At 41.2% G+C, this 23,539-nt stretch overlaps 1 protein-coding gene, 1 long non-coding RNA gene and 1 pseudogene across 2 annotated transcripts in view; 2 read left to right on the top strand and 1 right to left on the bottom strand.

The window, feature by feature from the left end:
• Positions 1 to 23,539, bottom strand: part of LOC105474504 (FKBP prolyl isomerase 5) — a 124,016-nt gene that overhangs the window by 18,825 nt on the left and 81,652 nt on the right. Inside the window, exons 6-7 of the mRNA XM_011729220.2 lie at positions 6,656 to 6,812; positions 522 to 612 (exon numbers count right to left, since the gene is read on the bottom strand). Of these exons, the coding sequence (XP_011727522.1) occupies positions 522 to 612; positions 6,656 to 6,812 (248 nt within the window). The remainder of the gene's footprint in view (positions 1 to 521; positions 613 to 6,655; positions 6,813 to 23,539) is intronic.
• Positions 1 to 23,539, top strand: part of LOC105474505 (uncharacterized) — a 112,198-nt gene that overhangs the window by 48,970 nt on the left and 39,689 nt on the right. The window lies entirely within an intron of this gene.
• On the top strand, positions 11,414 to 17,844 carry LOC139363421 (large ribosomal subunit protein eL36-like; annotated as a pseudogene).

The following is a 23,539-nucleotide window of genomic DNA, read 5'->3' as shown; positions in this document are numbered from 1 at the left end:
CGGGTTAGCCGGTTTCTTTCTCGTATCCCTGGTCACACAGCCTAGAGGCCTTCGAGGACTTGCAGTTGGGATAACAACTTGGAGTCACAGTGCAGGCCCCTTCGTGACTCCTGTGAAGGGTACAATCCGTTCAGCTCTGAAAAGCTGCACCCCACTCCCCCAAGGAGCCACTTGGCAGAACGTGAACCTTTCTGTCCTCAACCCAGCAAAAAAAAAGTACAAAAAGAACAAGTCTAGGAACAAATAAGGGAACAAGTCTTGGATTCTACCCAAAAAAGTTAAAAAAAAAAAAAAAAGCTGACACATAGGAACAAAATAAGAACACGGAGCTCCTTCGTTGTATATCAGCTGTGCTATGTCAGTTGTCCTATTCTTCAGCAGTAGTGTTGGAGGCAAGAGACAAACTTGATAATGAATAAACACCATCTATCTATACCACCTACTAAAATAAGATACTGATTTATAGGAAGTGGATGGAGAAGAAATCTACCATGATTTTAAGGAAGTTGGTATTTTCTCACCTTTTCGAAGCTCTTAAGTGTAACTTCATATATAAGCTCAGCATTAGGTTCAATGCCAAATTTAGGCTTCCCTGCCTCTCCAAAACCATATCTGAAATGGAGAGTAAAAAATAAAACTTTAAAAGAATTGGTGTATTTCCAGGCACTTCCTTCAGTATTTTGAGGCATCAACAGAGCTATCATCTGCAAGCTACATATGTCAGAGACCCTGAAGACAAACCAGATGTTGACCAGAAGATACAGTGTGAAGTATCTTCACTGCTACAGTTTTCTTAGAAACCAGGCTAGTTTAGTTTTCTTTTTTCCTTCACATTCACATGTAATGCAACACCTGTACTCCTTGGGGCAGCTTGATTCATGGGATTTTAAATGTCACTGCCTTTTTCTCTACTTGATTTTATATCTAGTGGGTTTTTTTTTCTTTTTATAAAATGGCCATGATTTAGCTGCCAGGAATTTTCCCCTAAGTTTTATCAGCAGAAAGGACAGAGAGGACACAGTCACTGTAATTGTTAGAGTGGTACTCGCTGGAAGGATGTTTTAATAAGCTTTTAACTTTAAAGTGCTGTCACCTTCTAGTAGTATCACTTCCAGTCACGTAAGTGAAGGGGAAAGGCTCACACATCAGGAGAGAAAAGTTTTCACACTATTTAAGTTTTGTAAAAGCACATGAAGAAACACAAATAACATAATGATATACTCAAAAATAGCTGTCCTAGCAAGTTCTGACACCTCCTCTAGAGACATATTCTTATGGCTTGTAGCTATTAGAGTATAGGATTCTATACCTTTTAGCCAAAACTTACTGAAAAAAATAACTGAGGACATACAAATTTGCTTTTTTGGGATCATGTAAGATCTCCAGCAAATTAAATGTATTCCGGAAGCAGATATTTACTAGAATGGGAGCTGCAGCAGAGCTCTGTCTGGTTCGACTGTTTCCCAGTGTTTAGAACAAGGCCTAGCATATTAGTCAAGTGTTCACCGGAATATATTCTGTTCCCATTTGTTGCAAGTCAAGCTGTTCTTTAATATATGAAACGGTATTACAAAAACTTAGTAAACTCAAGCTTTCAGGGTACAGGTTGAAAGAGGTCAGAACCGAGTTATCTAATACCTCCAGTTTTCTCTGGGGCAAAGGGACTAGAGTGGGAACACTCAAATTTTGTTGCTTGCACCACTTTATTTACCCTTTGCCTGAATTTTCCAGGAATAAAAATGCTTACTCACTCACCTTCACTGCTACACAGAAAAATGGAAGCTGGAGCCAGAAAGAGGAATAGAGATACGAGAGCTGCTGGGAATGAGGAGCTGGGCAAAGGGTATCTTCCGCAAAGACATAAAAAAGGACATGATTACCAATGACCAATTTTAAGAAGCGATGCCTAATTTTCTACTTTGAGATCTTAGATGTATATATCTACTATCTTGTTTCTGCCATCTGATAAATTAAAAAAAAAAAAATCCTTAACTACCCAGGTAGGTAGGTGAGTCCTTGCTAAGCACATGTTTACTGACAGCATGTTATATTTGGAGTCTTGTGCTAAGCAGTTGCAAATACAACAAATGATCTGGCATTTGCCTTAGACCAGTGGATCTCAACCAGGGTGATTTTAACTCCTCTTCCCTCCAGGAAACCTTTGGCAATGTCCAGAAATACTATGGGTTGTCACAACTATGGGGGTGCTACTGGTGCTGGATATTCTATAATGCACAAGACAGCCCCCTATGACCACGAATTAGCAAGCCCAAAGTGTCAACAGTGCTGAGGATGAGAAAATCTGCCTTAGAGGAAGGTGGGTGGGGAGTGTGGGGTTGAATGAAGAGAGGCACCAAGTGTCCTATTATTGATGGGATGAAAGAAGACTAAAGAAAAATATTATTTCTACACTCTCTCCCAGGTTAAAATGAAGGGATTCAGTCAAGATACATGTGGCGCACATGATCTTGCAGAGGTGAAAGCCCACGGCAAGATATTCTGGCAGCACCTATCCTGACTTCCATATTACACAGAAAGTTGTCAGCCTGGGTAAAGAAGGAACCAGGGCACTCAACTCATCTGACTGAAAAACAAAACACCACAAGAGGAATCCCAGGACCCAACCAAAAAATAATCTAGACTACAGTAACAAAAGGAATTCAGTGTTAATGCCCTTGAATTAAGTTTCCTCCAGAGATCAGAGATACAAATAATGACTTTTAATGACCATTAAGCCTTAATGTGCATATAAGAAGCACTTGGACGACAAGCTCTTATCAATCGCTCCATTTTTACAGATAAAGAAACAGAAGCTCAGAGATAAGTGCTTCCTGAGAAGTCACACAAAGAGGCAGTGGTAGAGCCAGGGTTTAAATTCAGACCCCGTGTGTCCCCAGAAAATCAGGTTTTTTTTGACTCATACTGCCTCATAACTAGACACTATGGCTCCTGGTAGCCGTTTTTTGTTTTTTTGTTTTTGTTTTTTTTTGAGACAAGGGTTTCACTCTGTCACCCCAGGCATCGTGCAGTGGTACGATCTCAGCTCACTGCAACCTCCGCCTCCTGGGTTCAAGTGATTCTCCTGCCTCAGCCTCCTGAGGAGCTGGGATTACAAGCATGTGCCCCCATGCCCAGCTAATTTTTGTGTTTTTAGTAGAGACGGGGTTTCACCATGTTGGCCAGGCTGGTCTTGAACTCCTGACCTCAAGTGATCCTCCTGCCTTGGCCTCCCAAAGTGCTGGGATTACAGGTGTGAGCCACCTTGCCCGACCAATAGCCTATGTTTTTGTTTGGAGTTCATGCATGACAGAAACATAAGGAAAGGAAGGAAAAAAAGTTAAAACTATATACACTTTACCTAAAACAAAAAAGATTTATTAGTCTCAGTATTTAAAACAATACAAAGGGAAGATATTGTCCCAATGAGGAGAAAGAAAAATGGATTGTCTGGAAATGTTTTATGAATTTCTTCCTATGAAGACATTCTAGGCCGGGCGTGGTGGCTCACACCTGTAATCCCAAGCACTTTGGGAGGCTGAGGCTGGAGGACTGCTTGAGCCCAGGAGTTTGAGATCAGCCTGGACAACTTAGTAAGACCCTGTTTCTACAAAATGAAAAAAATTAGCCAGGCAGGGTGGAGCATGCCTATAGCCTCAGCTACCTGGGAGCTTGAGGTGGGAGGATCCCTTGAGCCCAGGAGTTCGAGGCTACCGATTATGCCACTGTACTCCAGCCTAGGCGACAGAGTGAGACCCTGTCTCGGAGGGTGGGCGAGGGAAAGAAAGAAAACATTCTTTCCAAGAGTCTATCAGAGTATCAGAGTCAAAGAGAAGGTCTGTCTTGGAAATTTTCTGGAGAATGAAATACAGATAACACTAAGAGCTATTTGCAGATTTTTTCTGCAACAGCCATACTTATAGCAACATTTAGCTACAATGTTTTATGAAAGTGGGAACCTCAATAAAAGAAGTAAATTCACTGCATGCACTGAAAACATGCTTAGCATCTAGGGGTTTTCTACACACACACAGGGTATGCATATAAGTACATATATATACACACACACATATATAGCATGTAGGGGTTTTCTACATATATATGTAGTACTACATAATGCATATGCAGCAGTCTCGTATTACAGAGAATGCACTTCACATAATTCTTCAACATACCAACACCTTGAACAAAAATAATGTTCCTTTCTAAATATGCTAAACTATTTCCATAAAACACATGAAAAATTTTTATACCTAGAAATTTATGAAAACCTATTGACAACTTTTATGCCTGAAAAGATCTGAAAAATCGATCTCATGTTAAACAGGATTTCCTTTTTCTTGTGGTCCGAGGGTAAAATAGAAGAGAAGGCAAGCTGTCACAATACCAACAAAAGCTCACACACCGCGGGCTCACTTGTGCCCTACATGTGCAGGATTTCATTTAGCTCTCCATAACTTTATGAGGTGGATACTGTCATGCCTATTTACAGAGGGGAAACTGAGGCTTAGGAGGGTTAAGTGCCTTGGCCAAGTGCACAGAGCAGGGTCTAGCCACTAATGAGACAACAAACAGTTTAAATCTGAAAAGAACTTTGCGTTAAAAAATATAAAGACAATTTCTATTTTTCTTTGCCATTACACTTGAGACATCTGTCCCCACAACTGCCTTGTCAGCCAGGCTAAAATGTAATGTATATAAACTGGTTCATATAACATTACATTGTCATAATACATACAGAATTTATCCTAAGGAAGCTTAAATTCTGAAAACATACATTACACATAAATCCACCTCTCTGAGTTTAAAACTACTGTAATTTTGAAATGCTGATTAAAAATAATCAGATATGGCCTGGTGCAGTGGCTGTAATCAATCCCAGCACTTTGGGAGGGTGAGGCAGGCGGATCACTTGAGTCCAGGAGTTGGAGACCAGCCTGGGCAACATGGCAAAACCCTGTCTCCACAAAAAGTACAAAAAGTAGCTGGGTGTGGTGGTGCACACCTGTAGTCCCAGCTACTCCAGAGACTGAAGTGGAAGGATCATCTGAGCCCTGGAGGCTGAGGTTGCAGTGAGCCGTGATTGTGCCACTGCACTCCAGCCTGGGCGACAGAGTGAGATCCTGTTACAAAAAAAAAAAAAAAGTAATTAGAGATTATTTAGATATGGAAGAGATAGCTTTTTCTATGCTCTATCTGAATTTTAAGAAGTATCTCACCGAAACAGAATTAGTTTTACCTAAGAATAAACTACAAATATAGAGTAAATATTAATATAAATAAGACACATTGAAGTGGCGGCTACAGTTAGTGGAAAGAGGAACCAGGTAGAGAAAAAGAAGGCATTATACAAAGGGTGCCTCAGTGAGGGCTATAAAGAGTTCAAGGTAGAGCATTTTGGAAGGATTTTCAAGTGGTAGTTGCATGGCTAAAACATCACCTCAAAAATATGATCATGGGCTGGGCATAGTGGCTCACACCTGTAATCCCAGCACTTTGGGAGGCCGAAGTGGGAAGATCACTTGAAGTCAGGTGTTCAAGACCAGCCTGGCCAACATAGTGAAACCCCGTCTCTACTTAAAATACAAAAATTAGACGGGCATGGTGGTGGGTGCCTGTAATCTTCAGCCTCAGCTACTTGGGAAGCTGAGGCAGGAGAATTACTTGAACCCGGAGGTAGAGGTTGCAGTGAACCAAGATCATGCCACTGCACTCTAGCCTGGGTGGCAGAGCAAGACTCCGTCTCAAAAAATATATATATATGATTATGGATCAAGTGCTGGGGCAAAGGTAAACTGCCGTTGGATTACTACAGAGTCTACAAAATGACACCACCAAAGGCATAACATCACCTACTGGCAAGTGCAGGTCATCAAGATTCTCAGTAACTCAGAATCCCACTGTCTGAAATCCATGGAGCCAGGGGCAGGATACACTAGATAAGCAGATGCACTCTCATGCAGACAAAATCAAAACACCCTGGGTTCTCTCAGGGGTCTGTTTCTCAAGACAGAAGGGTTGGATTCATGGTATAATTTTAGATCTAAAAATAATACTAAACATGTTTTCATAAGAGAGACTGTCAGTGTCTGATGGCTCTAAGCTTGGAAGTGCTAATGGATATCCTTATGATGGGAAAAATTTAGGCAAAAAATGAGTCATCTCCGTTGCCTTTAGATCCAGGAAGAATGTGTTTTTTTTTTTTTTTTTTTTTTTTCCAGGGACTCTGTATAAGACCAAGTGACACAAGTTCAAGTGGTAGTAAATCATCCAAATGCTTCTTTGATCCCAACCCCCATGTTTTCCTGCCTCTTGCCTAGTTTAGAGAAAAGGAAAGAGGGGGTGAGAGAACCACATATGAGAAGAGTCCATAACTGCCTGTCTTGGCAATAATGCAGGCAAGACAAATCATCACAAAAGCAAAAAGTGCCTGTAAGTCCTATTCTGAACATATATCAATCAAGTAAACATGCTCACAAACCTCTATGATATTGTAAGGTCCATTAATTTATGTGATGACTAACTGCAGCCTGATTTAATTGTTTCCGCTGTTGGATTAACTTCACTGAAAATGCCAAAACACTGAATGAAAAAGCAAGCATATTCCTGTCCTTTAGGTGACTTCCTAAACTGTGTTCCAAACTGGTATGCTGCTTACCTTGGTCCAAGATATAAAATACACTGTTCTTCCCGCTGCATTTTCTCCAGAGCTTTGTCAATTCCAATTGGAATGTCGTGGTCTTCTCCTTCACCCACAGTGAATGCCACATCTCTGCAGTCAAACATCCTTTCACCACAGCGGCCTTCCAGGTGGACTGAGGGCAAGGAGACAGGAGTCAACAGAGCTGCTTCTTAGGACTGGCTAATTCAGTGATGTGATAAATGAGTGCCGACAATGTAGCAAATACCATTTCCCCTTTCTCATTTCATCAAGAGACATACACAGTATGTCTTGGTGAAGCTTAGTCTACCCAGTCTGAAAGTTTAGGAGCAACCATATTTCTGTTTTGGGTTAAACTTGTAATTACTGATATTTGTATCAATAAGACAGCTTAGTAGGTAACAAACCAGAAACATAGGTTTATTCTAAGCCTACTATGTGACAGAAGTTTCCTCACCTATAATACAACGTCAAGACATGCTGGATTATTTAATAAATAGTTATCAAATGCCACAAATTTAATATCAAATATATAATGGCTTAAACACCTGTAACTGCATCTTGGCTTCAGATGCCAAAAAACCAAACTAAATGGCTATTTCTCCAATGATATACAAAGGTTAAATGAATACAGATGCTCCTTCTTCTTTAAGAGTCCTAATCTCATTCACAAATATATCTGAATAACAATGGTAAATCCAAAGACAACAACATCAATAACTATCTTAGCTATATCCCTTACTGGAAATAATAAAGTGTGAAAGAATCAAGAGTCTACTATAACTTCACAAATCAAATTACTTAATAACCTCCCCTGAAATGTTAGGAGGTCAATTTTGGGAGGCCTAATTCCTTGTTCCACCCCAATTTACCAAGCTCATTACCAGGGTAATTTCATATTAAAATAAGAGGCTTTTTATCTTAAGACAAAATAGGAAAAATGCATACAGATATCTATTTTTTCTTGATCAGTTAAACTGTTTTTTGAGACAGAGTCTTGCTCTGTCTCACCTAGGCTGGAGTGCAGTGGCACAATATCAGCTCACTGCAGCCTCCACCTCCTGGGTTCAAGCAATTCTCCTGTCTCAGCCTCTGAAGTAGCTGGGATTACAGGTGTGTGCCACCACACCCGGTTAATTTCGTATTTTTAGGGTTTCACCACGTTGCCCAGGCTGGTCTCAAACTCCTGACCCTCAGGTGATCCACCTGCCTCAGCCTCCCAAAGTGCTGGGATTTCAGGCGTGAGCCACCACGTCTGGCCTAGACTCTTCATTTCTAGGAAAAACAATACTCTGAAACTTTACAACTACTTTTAATATTAAGGGTATTTATTCTTTCTATTTAAGTTTTTGATGTAATAAGAAAAATGGATGGCTGGTAATATAGCATAACAGTCATCAAGCAATATGGTAATTTGGATTTCATAAGAAAATCCTGACTGGGCGCGGTGCCTCACACCTGTAATCCCAGCACTTTGGGAGGCCGAGGCAGGCGAATCACCTGAGGTCAGGAGTTTGAGACTAGCCTGGCCAACATGGCAAAACCCCATCTTTACTAAAAATACAAAAAATAGCCAGGTGTGGTAGCACGTGCCTGTAATCCCAGCTACTGGGGAGGCTGAGGCATGAGAATCACTTGAGCCTGGGAGGCGGAAGTTGCAGTGAGCCGAGATCATGCTACTGCACTCTAGCCTCCAGCCTGGGCAACACAGGGAGACTCTGTCTAAAAAAAAAAAAAAAAAGAAAAGAAAGAGAAAATCCTTTATTTCTACTTCTGTAATATAACAGCCTAGATTCAAAATTAGAGATTTCCTAAAATGCTTCTAACACTGGCTGATCTACTTTAGATCAATGACTTGTAGAGAGACTAAAAATCACTCGTTCTGTTATACTCATTTCATGCCCAATAAGACAACTATTATCTTCCAAATAAAAATTCAAATCTAACTCATTCTACTTTTGAACTACATGATCTCAATGAAGCTCTAAAATTCTACGATTCTATGACCTGGTAATATCACTCTCAATATCAATATAGCCCAGAAACCAGCTTCAAATCGAATTCCTGCAGTTAATCATTTAATTGAATTACCTCTAGCCCAGGTCTGAGAAATGAGAAAAACTGAAAAATGAACAGGAATGGTGTAGACACTAGGTGCCAGAATGTCCACAGGACATTTATGCTCTAAAGCTTTCTAACCTTTTCTTCTTCCTTTTGATTTGCTAAATCTTCTCTGTATTGTTCCAAATATGTACTGCCGAAGTGAGTACTCACTATCCTTTTTTAACTCACCAGTATTAATACCATCTTGACGTGTTCCCCTTGCAGACACAAAATGGGGTCTAGGAAACTTGGGTCAAACTAGAAAGGGCCTAACTCTTGAGTCAGCTCCTCCAAACAAGGGCTAGAGCTGGAGTGTCTGGGTAGAGCTGGCATACGGCATTTTAGTTTATGTCCCATAGTCATAAATGCTGGTAATTCCTTCTGTTATACTTACTTTTAGAATGCTCTAGATAAAATTAACTTGTGGCAAATTGAAAGTTCATTCTGGATTGGAAAACATTTAAAAAATAAATTCAACTTTAAAATTTTCAAATACAGTCATGCTTCACTTAAGGATGGGGATACATTCTGAGAGATGTGTCATCAGGTATTCTCATCATTGTGGGAGCATCTTAGAATGTTCTTACACAAATCAAGATGGAGCAGCCTACTATAACCTAGGCTAAGTGGTATAGCGTATTGCTCCTAGGCTACAAATCGGTATAGCATGTTACTGTACTGAATATGGTAGGTAACTGTAACACGATGGTAAGTATTTGCATATCTAAACATTGAGAAAGTAGAGTAAAAATAAGGAATTATAATTTCATAGGACCACTGTCCGATGTGCAATCTGCTGTTAAACAAAATGTTACGCAGCATATGACTGTACATGCATACTAGAGAGGTTCTACAGGGAGTCTGAGGTTTAAGATATTTTTATTGAATTTGCTGAGGGTGGTGACGCACACCTGTAAGTCCCACCTACTCAGGAGGCTGAGGTGGGAGGACTGCTTGAACCTAGGAGTTCGAGGCTGCATTGAGTTATTATTGCGGGAACTGCAATCCAGCCTGGGTGACAGAGTGAGACCCTGTCTCCATTAAAAAAAAAAAAAAGATGGCCGGGCGCGGTGGCTCAAGCCTGTAATCCCAGCACTTTGGGAGGCCGAGACGGGTGGATCACGAGGTCAGGAGATCGAGACCATCCTGGATAACACGGTGAAACCCCGTCTCTACTAAGAAATACAAAAAACTAGCCGGGCGAGGTGGCGGGCGCCTGTAGTCCCAGCTACTCGGGAGGCTGAGGCCGGAGAATGGCGGGAACCCGGGAGGCGGAGCTTGCAGTGAGCTGAGATCCGGCCACTGCACTCCAGCCTGGGCTACAGAGCGAGACTCCGTCTCAAAAAAAAAAAAAAAAAAAAAGATATTTTCACTGGAGTAAAAATGGATGTTTCTAAAGAGGTTACGAGTTCTAAATATTTAAAACTCTGCCCAAGAAATTTAGACTAATAACATTTTTCATTAAAAAAAAAAAAAAAAGATTTGCTGAGCAAAGTAAATTTCAGCTCACGTATTGTGGAATGTCTCAAGCATAAAGATTTATTGTCCTAGTAGCTCACAACTTAGTTGACAGATTTTTTTTGTCTGAAGTTTATTGTTGGAAGTATCATCTTCCTCCCTTAAGGAGAGTACATTTAGTGGGGGAGGAAATTATCAGTACATTTGTTGTGGCTTTTGGTTGATCGAGTTTGAATGTTTTCAAAACAGGAAATCCAGAGACTCTGCAAGGATTCCTGCCTGTGAGTTAGTTTCCTAGGCTGTTTTTCAGCTTGATGTATGTACTTGATATTAAAATTATATAAGCAATCTCAGAAGTTCTCTTTAGATGTGATAACCCATCATTAGTGAGGGAAAAAGACTGGCTACTAATAAACATGTTGGGAAAGATAAATGAAGTAACTGTGCCAAAAAAAAAAGTCAAACTGTAACAAAGGCATAATTAAGAAAGCAAAACATTCATTGTAGCTCGTCTTTCTCAGAGAGACAATAAATGACAGAACTAGTGTCTGATGCTGTAATAGGACAGTAAACATTTGTGGTAGCTCTTATAAATATTTTCTACTTTACATGTGGACTAATCTTTTTTTTTTTCTTCCTGGTAAATCTAACCCTTCAAAATTGGACCCTGTAGTACTATAAAATCTTAAACGGATACACATCCAGATACATACACCCCAGTTTATATAAAAAAAAACCAAAACCATCACTTTGTAATACTGATAATATTCGGAACGTCAGAGTAAAAGGAGGTATCACAGCCTCATGGTGAATACAGCCCATTGATTCTCTACATCTACAAGTAGCAAAGGGCATTGCTGGGTTAACTGGTTTCTAAACTTGGAACACTGATGTGACAAGTTCTACAAGACTGCTGACAAGAACTCACATACTACTTGGAGCCACGAAAGACTGCTGATTGCCACAGTCAGGGGCCCCACTTGCGGTAACAGATGCAGATGTGACTAGTTCCTATAGCTCCACTTATTCTTTTTAATGTTATCTTTAAAACTGCTACCAAAAAAGCCAAAACAAAACAAAAACCATGGCAGCTCTGGCTGTGGAAGACCTGTGGTTGCTTTTTGACCTGGCATCTTTTAGTGCAAATACTAACTTAATAAATATTTAATAATAACCATCATGACTCACTGGGAGTGCAGCCTCTAGGGCTCAGGAGGTCTGTTGCTAATCCCAAGCAGCATGATTTACGGGAAGTAAATCATCTATGACGTGCCCAAAGAGAATAAAAGTACATACAGGATGCTTCTACTTAGGGCTTTTTTGGTAGAGAAAGAAATAAACAAGTTAAAAAGAGACAACATTTTTTTCCTGACTTAAAGACTATGTAACTTAAAGGGGGAGGGAGGTCCTCCAAATCCCCACAAACTCAAACCAAACCAAATTACCCAAGCTTAGCTGCGCAATCGGAGTGTAACCACATCAAGCGAGCTGCAAAACATCACTTAAACTGGAGCTCTGACTTATTGTTCTCTTACTGCCCTAGAGCAATTTTGTTTTGAAGAGCACAGAACACCCTGTTCTGAATGTGGCTGGCACATGAACTCGATGTGCTGACAGCAATTTGTACTCCGATTAAAATAGGGGGGAAAAAAGGAAAGAGAGTGCACAGCAGTAACAAAAATGAAATGCAAGAACCCCTAAACCATGCAATTTGTATTTTAGGAAGCAAAACTGAGAAAGAGGCTCCATAACTTAAAAAACAAAAAAAACCCAAAAAGCTGTAAATGCTCCAGCCTAAAGACATTAGCTCTGGTAAGTGTCTATTTTTCCTTTTCTAATTATAGTAGTTGGTGTCTGATAGCTTTGCACTCATTCTCAAAACAATTACTGGGTCATGGGGATCTGAATGGGAATGTTGTAATGGCATTACTACTAGACAAGACTGGTTATGTGGCCAGAGAAAACCAGGTTGTGACAGGTTACTCCCACTGAGCAAAGGTTTTCTCTGTTGGTTAATTCATGCCAAGTGAGCTTCTCTCTGCCTGTGTCTCCTGCCTAATAGAGCATGGTATCCAAGAGAGTAGGATCTTAATAACCCCCTGAAAAAGCAAGCAGAGATGGCTTTCTAAAAGCAGGAGAATAAGAGAAACACTTCCATCATGCATGGTGGTCAGATTTCCCCTAAACTGTCCCCCTTCCTCCTCTGCACTGTTTTGTATTATTTAGGATGAACACACACCACTGTAAGATTGCTTCTGGAACTGATGGACAGATGCTAGATGCTAACAGGCATGAAACCTGGCTCCTGGAACTGAGTAACATTTATGCAAATGATTTCTTTTCCTTAGTCTAAACAAGAAGTACACATCTAGCAACAAATTCTCCATGAACACCAGCCCTTACCAGTCTTCCCTTCACACCACTATAGCACTTGCGTTAGACCTGGATTCCAGTCCCATTCTGGCACTTTGATTATGACTTTGGGCAAGGTAATTAAAGTGATTTGAAGCTCAGTTTCTTCACTGATAGAATGTGCATAATATACTAGCTAAATGATAATTGTGGAGAGGATTAAATTAGATACTGAATTACAGCTTTTAATCTAGCACCTGATATTCATTCATTCATTCATTCATTCATTCATTCATTCATTCATATGTTAGGGTGTCTATCATGTGAAAATGCTATTGTAAAGTGTGGATATACAGAGATGAACTACATGAATGTTAGCTGTAATTATTTTCCTCCACCTAGTGGTAAATTATACCAGATTAAACATGTTTGAGAGCTCTGTGTAAGAAAACATTTAATGGCTCAACACAGAAAGCTGTCAAAGTATGAATAAAATTCTTAGTAGGCAAAGGCAGTATCTTGTACTTCTTTTGTGCCTCACAATACCCAGCACAGAGTTCAGGGCCAGCAAGTAAATATTTATTTAGTGACTAATCTTAAAATAGGGCATTAAGGACAGGGTGGTAATTTTCACTAATTTATATAAATTTTCCTTTTTGACTCTATTAGTATTCCTATTTTAATAAATTCTAGGAAGCTATACAAATTCTATATTGACATGGAACCTTTGTTTTTTAATACTATTCTAAAATAAATGACCAACTGGCTGGAATTTTTTTTTTTTTTGTAACAACAGCAGCAGCAGCAGCAGCAGCAGCAGCAGCAGCAGCAACAGAAGACTGTTTTTTTTTCTTTTTTTGAGACAGAGTTTCGTTCTGTTGCCCAGACTGGAGTGTAGTGGTGTGATCTTGCCTCACTACAACCTCCACTTACTGCAACCTCTGCCTCCTGAGTTCAAGGAATTCTCGTGACTCGGACTCCCGAGTAGCTGGGACCACCGTGCCCAGCTAATTTTTGTGTTTTTAGTAGAGACAGGGTTTCGCCATGTTGGCCAGGCTGGTCTTGAACTCCTGACCTCAAGTGATCCTCCTGCCTCGGCCTCCCAAAGTGCTGGGATTACAGGTGTGAGCCACTGTGCCCAGCCTCTTTATTTTTTTGTTTTGAGTTGGGGGTCTCACTCTGTTGCCCAGCCTGGAGTGCAGTGGTGTGATCATGGCTCATTGCAGCCTCACACTCGTGGACTCAAGCTATTCTCTTTCCTCAGCCTCCCTAGTAGCTGGGACTACAGGCACACACCACCACGCCTGGCTATTTTGTTGTTGTTGTTGTTAAGAATGGGGTCTCACCATGTTGCCAGGCTGGTCTCATACTCCTGGCCTCAAGCAATCCTCCCACCTTGGCTTCCCGAAGTGTTGGGATTACAAGCATGAGCCACCATGGCTGGCCAGAAAGACTTATTTTCTACTATGATTTTTATTCTACCTGAAGACTTGAAGATACCTTTTTGGAAGAAAGAAATTACATAAATCCAAAGTATTTGAAAGAATAAACACTGGCCACTTTAGACCAAGTACCGTTATGACATTATTTTGTGAAAACATATAATAAAGTGGTTCTAAGAATTTGCTCTCTGTTCCTGGACTTACATCCCAGGACATTCATAAATACTTCAAAAGCATATGAAAAACAAAAATGTAAAGTCTCACAGCTCCATCAGATCTCAATATGGGCAGATGTAATCTTTCCTCTATTTTCAATTTTTGGTACATTTTTGGTGTTTCATTTATAAAGAACACGTAACTAGACATTATTGTTGTTCTCACTTTATAAGACCTTTTTCCTTTAATAGGTGACTTTACCCCATTCATATTTTTTGTAATCACTGACATGAGTGGTTTTATTCTTGTCTTAGGTTTTTCACACGATGTTTTCTTTTTCTTTTTTTTTTTTTTTTTTTTTTTTTTTTTTTTTGAGACAGTCTCGCTCTGTCTGGTGAGCAGTGGCGCAATCTCAGCTCACTACAACCTCTGCCTCCCGGGTTCACGTCATTCTCCTGCCTCAGCCTCCCGAGTAGCTGGGACTACAGGCGCCTGCCACCACGCCCAGCTAATTTTTTGTATTTTTAGTAGAGACAGGGTTTCACCATGTTAGCCAGGATGGTCTCGATCTCCTGACCTCATGATCTGCCTGCCTTGGCCTCCCAAAGTGCTAGGATTATAGGCGTGAGCCACCACGCCCGGCCAGTGTTTTCTTATTTTTTAAAACAACTTTTGCTCAATTGATGAAGTTTTCCTTGTTCCTCTATTTCCCCACTCCACATGGGGTGGTTTGGAAATTCTACATGCTATTCTTACTAGTACTTTCCATTAAAGTCTGAACAAATCATTTAAAGATATATATATATATATACACACACACACACACACACATATATTTATCAATGTTCAGAATCAGTCAGCATAAAGCATTCAATAAAATCCAACATCCCTTCATTATAAAAAAACCCTCAATAAACTAAGCATCAAAGGAATATACTTCAAAATAGTAAGAGCCACCGATGACAATATCTTTTTTTTTTTTTTTTGAGACAAAGTCTTATTCCATTGCCCAGGCTGGAGTGCAGTGGTGCAACCATAACTCACCGAAGCCTCTATCACCCAGGCTCCAGTGATCCTTCTGCATCAGCCTCCCAAGTAAGCTGGGACTACAGGGGCATGCCACTATGTGCGGCTAATTTTTTTTTATTTTTTGTAGAGACAAGGTTTCACTATGCTGCCCAGGCTGGTCTTGAACTTCTAGGCTCATGCAATCCTCCTGCCTCGGTCTTCCAAAGTCCTGGGATTACAGGTGTGAACCACTGCACTGAGCTGTCAATATCATACCGAATGGGCAAAAGTTGGAAGCATTCTGCCTAAGAACTGGAACAAAAAAAGAGTGTCCACTCCTATTCGGCATGGTACTGAGCCACAGCAATCGGTATATGGCAAGTCTTAGCCTGAGCAATCAGGCAAGAGAAAGAAATAAAAGGCATCCAAATAGGAAACCAGACCTCTACCTCTCACCATATATAAAAACAAACTCAAGATGGATTAAAGGCTTAAATGTAAGGCCTCGAAGCATATAAATCCCAGAAGAAAACCTAGAAAATACTCTTCCAGACATTGCCTAGGCAAAGAATTTATGACTAAGTCCCCAAAATCAAATGCAACAAAAAGAAAAACTGACAGTTGGGACCTAATTAAACTAAAGAGCTTCAGCATAGCAAAATAAACTCCCAACAAAGCAGATGGACAAACTACAGAATGGGAGAAAACATTTGCATATTATGTATCTGACAAAGGACTAATATCCAGAATCTATAAAGAACTTAAACAAATCAACAAGAAAAAAAAAATAGCCCCATTAAAAAGTAGGCAAATGACACGAAGAAGCAGTCAACGAACCTGCAAAAAATGCTCAACATCACCAATCATCAGAGAAATGCAAATCAAAGCCATAATGAGATACCATCTCACACCTGAGTCAGAATGACTATTATTAAAAAATCAAAAAATAACAGATGTTGGCAAGGTTGTGGAGAAAAGGGAATGCTTAAACACTGTTGATGAGAATGGAAATCAGTTCAACTCCTGTGGAAAGCAGTTTGGAAATTTCTCACAGAACTAAAAATCAAACTACCATTTGACCCAGCAATCCATTACTGGGTATACAACCAAAGGAAAATAAATCGTTCTATCAGAAAGAGAGCTAGCATTTGCACTGACATGTTTACTGCAGCATTGTGTGTGTGTGTGTGTGTGTGTGTGTGTGTGTTTGAGACACAGTTTCACTCTGTTGCCCAGGCTAGAGTGCAGTGGCATGATCTTAGCTCACTACAGCCTCCACCTCCCAGGTTCAAGCAATTCTCCTGCCTAAGCCTCCCAAGTAGCTGGGACTATAGGCACCCGCCACCACGCCTGGCTAATTTTTGTATTTTTAGTAGAGGTAGGGTTTCACCATATTGGCCAGGCTGATCTTAAACTCCTGACCTCAAATGATCCGCCTACCTCGGCCTCCCAAAGTGCTAGGATTACAGGCATGAGCCACCACACCCAGCTTGTTTTGTTTTGAGACAGGGTTTAGCTTTGTTGTCCAGGTTAAGAGTGCAGTGGTATAAATGTGACCCAAATGATCCTCCCACTACAGCCTCCTGAGTAGCCGGCACTACAGGTATGCATCACCATGCCTGGCTTTTTTTTTTCTTTTTTTTTTTTTCTGTAGAAATAGGGTCTTACTATGTTGCCCAGTTTGGTCTCAAACTCCTGGGCTCAAGTGATCTTCCCACCTTGGCCTCTCAAAGTGCTGGGATTACAGGCATGAGCCACCATGCCCACCACAGCACTTACTCTTAAGTACAGTTATATTCTTAGTAGCAAAGACACAGAATCAACCTAGGTGTCCATCTACGGTGGATTGGATAAAGAAAATGTGGGCTTCCTTCCACTACGGCCACCATTGGAGAGCAGCAGCCATGGGTCTGTGCTACCCTATGGCCATGGGCCTCAATAAGGGCCACAAGGTGACAAGAACGTGAGGAAGCCCAGGCACAGCCGCCCTGGCAGGCACCTTACCAAATACACCAAGTTCGTGCAGGATATGATCTGAGAGGTGTGTGGCTTCACCCCATACAAGCCGTGCACCATGGAGTTACTGAAGGTTTCCAAGGACAAATGGGCCCTCAAGTTCATCAAGACAAGGGTGGGGATGCACATCCGCACCAAGAGGAAGCAGGAGGAGGTGAGCAATGTCCTGGCCACCGTGACAAAAGCCACTGCCAAGGAGGACAGAGCACTCTGCCCTGCCCTCTCTCCAAAGTAAAGAATAGCTTGACAGACTTGAAAGAAAAAAAAAAAAAAAGAAAATGTGGTACATATACACCATGAAATACTATGCAGCCATAAAAAAGAATGAAAGGATGTCCCCTGCAGCAACACAGATGCAGCTGGAGGCCACTATCCTAAGTGAATTAACACAGAAATAGAAAACCAAATACTGCCTGTTCTCACTTATAAGTAGGAGCTAAACTGAGTACACACAGACATAAAGATGGAGACAAGAGACACTGGGGACTCCAAAAGTGAAAAACGATGGAGGGGTAGGTACAAGGCCTATATTCTATGTTCACTACCTGGATGATGGGTTCAATAGAAGCCCAAACCTCAGCATTACAGACAATATATCCATGTAACAAACTGGCACATGTCTCCCCTGAATCTTAAAAATAAAATAAAATAAAATAAAATAAAAGAATTAATCAGCATAATCTCCCCTGGAACAAGAAATTAAGACAGCTAGTTGTGGTAGTACACTAGCTTGTAATCTCAACTACTTGGGAGGCTGCAGCAGGCAGATCGCTTAAGCCCTGGAGTTCAAGACCAGCTTGAGCAATATAGCAAGACCCAGTCTCTAGAAGGATAAAAAAAGTTAGCTGGGTGTGCACCTGCAGTCCCAGCTACTCCGGTGGCTGAGGTGGGAGGATGGCTTGAGGGCAGGAGGTTGAGCTGCAATGAGCCACAACTGTGCCACTGCATGCCAGCCTGGACGACAGAGCAAGACCTCATTTCCAAAAAAAAATTTTTTTTTTTTTTTGAGACAGTCTTGCTCTGTCGCCCAGGCTGGAGTGCAGGGGCATGATCTCAGCTTACTGCAAACTCTGCCTCCCGGGTTCATGCCATTCTCCTGCCTCAGCCTCCCAAGTAGCTGGGACTACAGGCGCCCCCACCACGCCCAGCTAATTTTTTGTATTTTTAGTAGAGATGGGGTTTCGCCGTGTTAGCCAGGATGGTCTTGATCTCTTGACCTCATGACTCGCCTGCCTCGGCCTCCCAAAGTGTTAGGATTATAGGCGTGAGCCACCGTGCCCGGCCAAAAAATGTTTTAAAAAATAAAATAATTTTAGACAATTTTGCCTTCCCCTCTTCATTTCCTACCCTCACCACCTTTTGTTAAAATAACCCAGAATCCAGACTGTTGTTATTGTTTTTTTTATTATTTTGAGACAGAGTCTCCCTCTGTCACCCAGGCAGTGGTATAATCCTGGCTCACTGCCACCTCTGTCTCCTGGGTTCAAGTGATTCTCCTGCCTCAGCCTCTTGAGTAGCTGGGATTACAGGCATGTGCCATCATACCTTGCTAAATTTTGTATTTTTAGTAGAGATGGGGTTTTGTCATATTGGCCAGGCTGGTTTTGAACTCCCAGCCTCAAGTGACACACCTACCCTGCCCTCCCAAAGTGTGGGGATTACAGGTGTGGGCCACTGTGCCCAGTCCAGACTGTTTCATTATTAATATTACTTTTTTTTTTTTTTGAGACGGAGTCTTGCTCTGTCGCCCAGGCTGGGGTGCAGTGGCCGGATCTCAGCTCACTGCAAGCTCCACCTCCCGGGTTCACGCCATTCTCCTGCCTCAGCCTCCTGAGTAGCTGGGACTACAGGCGCCCGCCACCTCGCCTGGCTAGTTTTTTGTATTTTTTAGTAGAGACAGGGTTTCACTGTGTTAGCCAGGATGGTCTCGATCTCCTGACCTCGTGATCCACCCGTCTTGGCCTCCCAAAGTGCTGGGATTACAGGCTTGAGCCACCGCGCCCGGCCTATTAATATTACTTTTAACATTACAGCTCTACTGCTTCAGAGATCTTTCAGGATAAATGTATCTGATATGGGAATTACTTTTTTTTTCTCACTACTGTTTCTTATGCCTTGAGTTGTTGCTTCTTATTTTTTTGTTTGTTTTGGTACATCTCACAGTATTTTTTTCAAAAATATGAGTCTGCAAATTCCAAAAAGTTAATTTTGTTCTCGTACATAAATGATAGTTTGGCTGAGTACGGAATTCTAGGTTCAAAATACATATAGCTATAGACAATGATCAAAAGCATTGTCTTTGGTGTAACGAGTAAGATTCTTATTCCTTTGCACATAGCTTGTTCTTCCTTGGAAGACTTCAGAATTTTCTTGTAAGCTACAGAATTCAGAAATTTCACCAGGATGTATCTGGGTGAAAAATCACTCCTTCCTCGTGGGTACCACTATCAACTGGCCCTTTCAATCTTAAGACTGTTTTTCTTTCATCGCCTATAGGAAATTTTCTATTAGATGTTTGATTAGATGCATATTACCTCTCCTGGATTTATTATCCGTATCTTCTAATTTCTTTTTCACTATTCATCCCTCTTTTTTCCTGTGTTCTGAGAAATCCTTGGCTGTCTTTCAGGTCACCAGATTTCAGGGACTGTCCATTTTGCTCTTCAACCCTTCCTCTGAGTTTCAGTTTTGATTAATCATGGTCTAATTTCCAGAAACTTTCTTGTCCTCCCTTTCCTTTTTCAGGGAAGTTGGCTTTTTGACTTGTGAATTTGATGTCCTGTTAACAATTTCTGAAGACAATAATTAGTATTTTTAAAGTTCTCTTCTACTTCTTCTGTTAGTCCACTTTAGTGGTGCTTTTTTTCATGAGATTTGCTGATGATTCTTTATTGTCTGGCCATATTATAAAGGAAGGATTTGGGATGATCAAATGACTATGGTTAGCTGGCACCATTTTTCTAAGCAATTGGATATGTTTCCATGGCAGGCCTTTCTGCAAAAGGATGGGCTGATTGCGGGGATCTAAGGGTGAAGATTTCACAAATATTTATTAAGCATTTACTATGAGCTGGGCATGATGGCACAGGAAAGCTGACTTCAGGAGCAGAATACTTTAGCATTATTTACTGTGAAAAGCTGTCTTTTCACTTTTTTCCCCTTTAAATTTGTTTTAAAAGTTCAAAAAAGGCCGGGCATGGTGGCTCACGCCTGTAATCCCAGCACTTTGGGAGGCCAAGGCAGGTGGATCACGAGGTCAGGAGATCGAGTCCATCCTGGCTAACACGGTGAAACCCCGTCTCTACTAAAAATACAAAAAAATTAGCTGGGCGTGGTGGCAGGCGCCTGTAGTCCCAGCTACTCGGGAGGCTGAGGCAGGAGAATGGCGTAAACCTGGGAGGTGCAGCTTGCAGTGAGCTGAGATGGTGCCACTGCACTACAGCCTGAGTGACAGAGTGAGACTCCATCTCAAAAAAACCAAAAAGGTTTCAAAAACTGCATTCATTTTCCCTAGTCTAAGTCCCAACACTTGGAGTCTTTTGAGGCACATTTGATTTTATTATTTATTTTTAAATGTATTTTATTATTTTTCTATTTTATTTTAGAACCTGGTCTTACTGGTTTTAGCTTGGGAGAAAAAGTCACAGCCAGACCCTAGTCTAGTAGTTTTCAGTCCTTGCCTGCAAACTAGAATAATCTGGGAGTTAAAAAAAAAAAAAAAAAGCCGGGCGCTGTGGCTCACGCCTGTAATCCCAGCACTTCGGGAGGCCGAGGCGGGTGGATCACAAGGTCAGGAGATCGAGACAATACTGGCTAACACGGTGAAACCCCGTCTCTACTAAAAGTATAAAAAATTAGCCAGGCGCGGTGGCGGGCACCTGTAGTCCCAGCTACTCGGGAGGGTGAGGCAGGAGAATGATGTGAACCTGGGAGGCGGAGCTTGCAGTGAGCCGAGATCGCGCCACTGCACTCCAACCTGGGCGACAGAGGGAGACTACGTCTCAAAAAAACAAAAACAAAAACAAAAACAAAAAAAACTTGTGCCTAGAGTTCTACCTTCTGAGATTTGAGATTCTTATTTAACTGGTCTGGGTGTCAGAATTTTTAAAAGCCCCCTAGGTAATTCTAAATTCAGGAAAAGTTGAGAACTACTGCACTGGAAGTTTACTGGCCCCGCTGTTCCCATCTTGTTTTATAACAACCCTGATGATTGCTGCACAGCTTGCTCGGGCTGCCTCATACCAGCTGACTATGAGCTTGGAGTTCCGCCTAAGCCTGTTGAGAGGAACAGTATGTACCTCTGCATAAGTCCTCTTTACACCTGTCTTGGGTTGGATTTGCTGAGACTAGTTTCCATTGGTCCAACTCCATCAACTTTACATATTCCAGAAATTCTCTATAATTTCTGATCCACTGTTACATTCCTCCCCTTTCCAGCACTATTACTGATTTCTTCTTCTTCTTTTGAAAATCTTTGCTCCCTCCATCTATCATTTCAGTGAGATTTGGAGAGGGAAAGGAGGTACACCAACAACTGGAACCTGTAGAACACTCTGTTGAAAATTTCACATTTAAAAATACTGCTGACTATCTGCATTCTTTGCATTCAAATGTGGCTGAAAGTACTGAGAGGCAAGAGAACCACACACAGCCAGCATTTTGATGGGCCTCTTCCAACCACTAAAGTTGACAAATCAGACGATGTGAGAGACTGGGGGATGGGGGAAGAGTAATTGGTAACTATTTAGAACCTTATATAAGTCAGATTTGATTTTCTAAGAAAGCAAAGCTTAAAAGTAGCAATGTAGCCATGACTTGCAATTAAACTTAAGTATAAGGACTGAAGTATCAGTCATCATAATCATATCAATTAGAGTACCTTAGGACACAGTAACTTTTTAAATGAAAGGAAAACTTTGAATAAAAATTACAAGATGGTCATCTTAACTGACACAAGAAAAAGCATAGTGGGACAGATTCTAGAAACTGATCTGCAACCATTAGGATCCTCATATAAAGAGTAAAAATCAAAATTTCTTTGAGAAAGAATAATCCCATCAAACTAACCTAAGCTATCTCCTCCATACACAGACGAATTATGAAAAGGAAGTAAAAGTTTACAATTCAGTAAAAGCCTTCTTGAGTCCATAATGTTATTCTTCCCCCAGAACCTAGAGAAATATGAGTTAGATAAGATTACTATTAAGATACATGATTAATTTGAAGATGGTTATTAAAGGCAAATTAGGTCTCTAATAACCATGGTAGAGCCAAGAGGATTTGCTGATGGATGACGTGTAGTAGATAAGAAAAAGAGGAGACAGCCAGGCACAGTGGCTCACGCCTGTAATCCCAACACTTAGGGAGGCCAAGGTGGGTGGATCACCTGAGGTCAGGAGTTCAAGATCAGTCTGGCTAACATGGCAAAACCCCATCTTTGCTGAAAATACAAAAATTAGCTGGGTGTGGTGGTATGTGCCTGCAGTCCTAGCTACTCGGGAGGATGAGGTGGGAGAATCACTTGAACCTGGGAGGCCACAGTTGCAGTGAGCTAAGATGTGCCATTGCACTCCAGCCTTGGCGACAGAAAAAGAAAAAGAGGAGTCAAGGATCTTTTTCCTTAGATCAATTAAAAGGAAGCAAAACAAATTAGTGAAACACAATATATAGGGTAGAAAAAATTAAGTGTCCACTAAATGTCTGACATTCTTGTTCATAACTATTTGTATTAGTCCATTCTCATGCTGCCATGAAGAACTGCCCAAGACTGGGTAATTTATAATGAAAAGAGGTTTAATTGACATACAGTTTCACATGGCTGGGGAAGCCTCAGAAAACTTATAATCACGGCAGAAGGGGAAGCAAACATGCCCTTCTTCACATGGTGGGAGGAGACAGAAGGGCCGGCAGGGTTTCCCTGCCAGACACTTGTAAAACCATCAGATCTCGTGAGAACTCACTCTATTATGAGAACAGCACGGGAGAAACTGCCCCCATGATTCAGTTACCTCCCACTGGGTCCTTCCCACGACACGTGGGGATCATGGGAACTACAATTCAAGATGAGATTTGGGTAGGCACATAGCCAAACCATATCACTGTCACACAACCTGTGGGAGTGAAAATTATTCCCATTTTACAGATTTTTAAAAAACTGGATGCTCCAGGTAGTTACGTAACTTGTCTAAAGTCATAAAAATATCAGGGAGCAATTCCAAGATTCGAAACTCAAGTCCATCACTTTCAAAGCCTATCTGTCCCCTCCTCCACACCACTTCATTGTCTCTTTACACAGAAATGGCAGAAATTTAGTAAATCACGTATCTATAACAACAAATTGTAATGG

This window comes from Macaca nemestrina, chromosome 5 (assembly GCF_043159975.1).
Source record: "Macaca nemestrina isolate mMacNem1 chromosome 5, mMacNem.hap1, whole genome shotgun sequence".
NCBI lineage: Eukaryota > Metazoa > Chordata > Mammalia > Primates > Cercopithecidae > Macaca > Macaca nemestrina.
Note: the sequence above shows the minus strand (reverse complement) of the source record. Positions and strands in the feature narration are given on the sequence as shown.